The sequence below is a fragment of the Tarenaya hassleriana genome, unplaced genomic scaffold (assembly GCF_000463585.1).
Source record: "Tarenaya hassleriana unplaced genomic scaffold, ASM46358v1 Cleome1, whole genome shotgun sequence".
Classification (NCBI taxonomy): domain Eukaryota; kingdom Viridiplantae; phylum Streptophyta; class Magnoliopsida; order Brassicales; family Cleomaceae; genus Tarenaya; species Tarenaya hassleriana.
In genome coordinates, this window is record NW_010960187.1 from 2,464,257 (window position 1) to 2,467,977 (window position 3,721).

A 3,721-nucleotide genomic window follows, 5' to 3' on the forward strand; every position below is an offset into this window, starting at 1 on the left:
AAAGATGCCGCTCTTCTGAGCAATCCGAAACAGATGGTCCCGTCTTTTTCTGAAACAGGAGCTCGGCTTTTCGTCACCAGATTCATGGGACAGTTCATATCAACGGGTTGTGTCATGTAAGCCTCCGAAACCTAAACTATGCAACTCTCCATATCAACTTTTCTCCAAAGCTAATCCATTTTCCTGGCACTTTGAATCATAACTTGATTTCTTACACAATGACCCGCATGATGGAACGGACAGATTACTAGAAGACGGAGGAACAGTGTTCAAGTTCGGCGGGAAACATCCAAAATGTAGCTTGAAATCTGTTGTAAAGATTCATAGTCCTAAGTTTTACTGGAAGGTAAATGCGGGATCATAGATTGATGTTATATCAAGATATGTCTCAGAATCCAGATGAATTTGTAGATGTATTGATAAACACACATTGTTCTTCCATATCTGGCTCACGAACTCGACTCTTGATTCTGCCAGGTAATGACAGAGGCGGATTTAGGATTCTCGGACGCTTATATCAATGGAGATTTATCGTTCGTTGACAAGGACAATGGGCTTCTGAATATGATCATGGTAGATAGGAGACATAGAATCTGTGTCTTTTTCTTTCTCTCTCTCTTTTTTTTTTCTCACTCGGTGTGTTGAGCTTTTTTTCTTGCAGATCCTCATAGCTAATAGAGATCTGAACTCATCGAAATCGAATATTCCGAAGAAACGGTAATGGTCCAACTTCAAGTGAATGCAATATAAGCTCAGTGTGCTAATTCCATCGTCTTTTGATCGTTTAGGGGTTGGTGGACACCGATGTTTTTTACCGCTGGTTTATCGTCAGCAAAGTACTTTCTGAAACATGTCTCCAGAATGAACACCTTAACACAAGCTCGTAGGAACATTTCTCATCACTACGACTTGGTACATGTCCTTATCCTTAGACGTTTTCAACCTCGGTGAACTTAGTTTCTGTTATTTTTAGTCTAAATCTCACTTCTTTGATTGGGATCATTCACAGAGTAACGAGTTCTTTGCTATGTTTCTGGATGAGACGATGACGTACTCGTCAGCCATATTCAAGGTGACTAAAAACTTAGACTGCTTTCTCTACCAAAGCTGAAACAAGAGAAACTTTCTCACATTCTACTCTAGTTTTGATTCGAGATTCGGGTTTAACGCTTTTGTAGTCGGATAATGAGGATCTGAGAACTGCCCAAATGAGGAAAATTTATCTTCTTATTGATAAGGTAATCACTAATCATATCGTGGCTTCTGCAATATTCATAAAGAATATAAATTAATTTGTGATATATGATGAATGTGCGTTCTTCTCATTCTTATACCTTCACGGTCGAACATTTCAGGCGAGAATCGGGAAGAACCACGAAGTTTTGGAGATTGGATTCGGCTGGGGAACCTTTGCTATAGAAGTTGTGAGACAGACTGGATGCAAATACACTGGCATTACATTATCGGTCGAACAACTCAAATATGCTGAAGCGAAGGTGAAGGAAGCTGGGCTTGAGGTGCGTATATAACCATCTACGAAAATTATTTTCAGACTATAACATGAAAATATGGACCGACAACGAAGTTATGTTCTTTTGATTCCAGGATCGGATTACGTTTCAACTCTGCGATTATCGCCAACTATCTGATTCCCGTAAATATGACAGAATTATAAGCATGTAAGAAAAAAACCTTTCTAGATTTCATATAAAATGGTATCTTAAACTATGTATAACCGAGATATTAATTACATTACCGACGTTTCAGCGAGATGTTAGAAGAGGTTGGACATGAATTCATCGAGACGTTTTTCAACAGATGTGAGTCTGTGCTGGCGGAAGACGGCCTTCTTGTTCTGCAAGTAAATTAATATACTCATTCTCTAGCCATTTTCTTCAAATGTTGTGTTTTCCTGATCTTAACGTTTTTTTTTTTTTGCATTTGGATATCAGACCATATCGATACCGGAGGAGCGTTACGACGAGTACAGACTGAGTTCGGATTTCATCAAGGAATATATCTTCCCCGGCGGATGCATTCTTTCTTTAGCCAGAATAACATCAGCAATGGCTTCTTCATCAAGGCTATGGTAAGTCTTCTTCTTTTACCATTGTAAAACAAACTTCACGTGAAATCTTCGTTATCCACCTCTGAGATCGGGAATTTGCAGCATCGAACAAGTTGAAAACATCGGAATCCATTACTACCGGACCTTGAGATGCTGGAGACAGAACTTGTTGGAGAGACAAAAGTAAGAAAGAATCTTTTCATCGTTCTTTTGTTATCTGAATCCAATAGATTCATCATGGGGAAAACAACTACATCCGTGCAGACGAATCGTGGATCTCGGATTCGACGAGAAATTCATTAGAACATGGGAATATTACTTCGACTATAGTGCGGCTGGTTTCAAGACTCTTACCCTCGGAGACTATCAGGTACCAAAAACACATACAATATGTACCCAAAGAAACAAAGCATTCGCATTTCAGTGATATATTGCTCGATTTGGTGTAACGTTTTTCGCGTTTTCGTGATTCGTAGATGGTATTTTCTCGCCCCGGAAACGCAGCTCTGTTTGGAGATCCATACAGGGGCTTCCCTTCGGCTCGTTGTCTGTGTCCAGAAACCAAAAACTAGATGACCTTAGAAGGCAGAGGAGTGGCAGCGTTTGGGGGAGGCTGCGGCGATACAACCGGTTAACTTTCGGATTATAAAAAAAATAAATTAAGAGGCGAATACGAATAAACTTTATTTCTGATACTATGGAAACACATGAAGACATAGCCATCAAGTTCAAACAAAAGAGGAAACGTTGTGGAGTTCACATATTTATTTGGAGAGAATTAAAACAACTGGAATTCAGAACTCATTTGGTATTAGTTCAGCTTCAGATCTTCCAGCGATCCTTTGGCATGGCCTTGGAAGAAACGGTTCAATCTGTCAAAGGTTTGTTCCACCAGAGAAAAGTCCGAGTACTCGACCGTTATCCTCACCCAACCCTCGAGCCCCATCGCAGTTCCTACAATTCACGCAAATCTTCGCTATGTTCGCTTGCCATAAACCGAAAAGAAAACGAACGGGTCAATACGCGATCCATCATTACCAGGCACGAGGACGAGGTTCTCCTCGGCGGCTAGCTTTGAGCAGAACTCATTGTCATCCTCGATGTCCTCCAACTGCGAAACGTCGAGCTTCCCCTACAAAGATCCGATCCGTCCTCTAATAATCGATCGTTCATCTACCAAATACAATATAGATTGATATAAACTCGTACAGAAGCTGTGTGCAAATGTGTATGTACCCATAAGAAAGTGCAGGCTTCAGGTTTCATGGGGCAGCTGAGACAGGGTATGTTCTTGAGCTCTTCGAATCCATAGTCGACGTTTCTTTTCAGGTACGCGTTCTTCTTCGCGAAGAATTCGCTCGGGGTTTTCTCGAGGATATCCGAAAGAGCCGCCTACCAAAAAGATGCACATCACAAATCATTTCTAAGAAAGCATCAACTTAATGTCTTCTATATATATATATGGTAGTGTGAATTTACAAACCTGGAAGATGGTTGCGGGTTTCGAATTTATCTCAAGATTATCCTTGATAGCTTCAAGGACCTGTTCACAGAGAGCAGAAAGAGATGTTACGCAAACACTGAGCCATTTTTGTTGACAAGAACATGTTGTATCCAACGTTCTCTCTTGTCTTAAACTGCGTCTAGGGAAAG

General features: G+C 40.6%; 2 protein-coding genes across 4 annotated transcripts in view; one reads left to right on the forward strand and one right to left on the reverse strand.

The window, feature by feature from the left end:
• Nucleotides 1-2,872, forward strand: part of LOC104806424 — a 5,511-nt gene extending 2,639 nt beyond the window's left edge. Inside the window, exons 12-25 of one of the 2 annotated variants that reach the window (XM_010531333.1) lie at nucleotides 5-116; nucleotides 244-346; nucleotides 478-573; nucleotides 662-717; nucleotides 789-912; nucleotides 1,010-1,072; nucleotides 1,179-1,238; nucleotides 1,356-1,517; nucleotides 1,606-1,679; nucleotides 1,768-1,861; nucleotides 1,953-2,089; nucleotides 2,171-2,251; nucleotides 2,333-2,438; nucleotides 2,545-2,872. In XM_010531333.1, the coding sequence (XP_010529635.1) occupies nucleotides 5-116; nucleotides 244-346; nucleotides 478-573; nucleotides 662-717; nucleotides 789-912; nucleotides 1,010-1,072; nucleotides 1,179-1,238; nucleotides 1,356-1,517; nucleotides 1,606-1,679; nucleotides 1,768-1,861; nucleotides 1,953-2,089; nucleotides 2,171-2,251; nucleotides 2,333-2,438; nucleotides 2,545-2,640 (1,364 nt within the window). In that variant the 3' untranslated portion in view covers nucleotides 2,641-2,872. Of the gene's footprint in view, nucleotides 117-243; nucleotides 347-477; nucleotides 574-661; nucleotides 718-788; nucleotides 913-1,009; nucleotides 1,073-1,178; nucleotides 1,239-1,355; nucleotides 1,518-1,605; nucleotides 1,680-1,767; nucleotides 1,862-1,952; nucleotides 2,090-2,170; nucleotides 2,252-2,332; nucleotides 2,439-2,544 lie in introns of both variants that reach the window. The other variant, XM_010531325.1, reaches the window with a different exon arrangement.
• Nucleotides 2,738-3,721, reverse strand: part of LOC104806412 (probable aminotransferase TAT4) — a 2,669-nt gene continuing 1,685 nt past the window's right edge. For both annotated transcript variants that reach the window (XM_010531315.1, XM_010531306.2), the window contains exons 4-7: nucleotides 3,552-3,611; nucleotides 3,305-3,460; nucleotides 3,107-3,200; nucleotides 2,738-3,022 (exon numbers count right to left, since the gene is read on the reverse strand). In XM_010531315.1, the coding sequence (XP_010529617.1) occupies nucleotides 2,880-3,022; nucleotides 3,107-3,200; nucleotides 3,305-3,460; nucleotides 3,552-3,611 (453 nt within the window). In that variant the 3' untranslated portion in view covers nucleotides 2,738-2,879. The remainder of the gene's footprint in view (nucleotides 3,023-3,106; nucleotides 3,201-3,304; nucleotides 3,461-3,551; nucleotides 3,612-3,721) is intronic.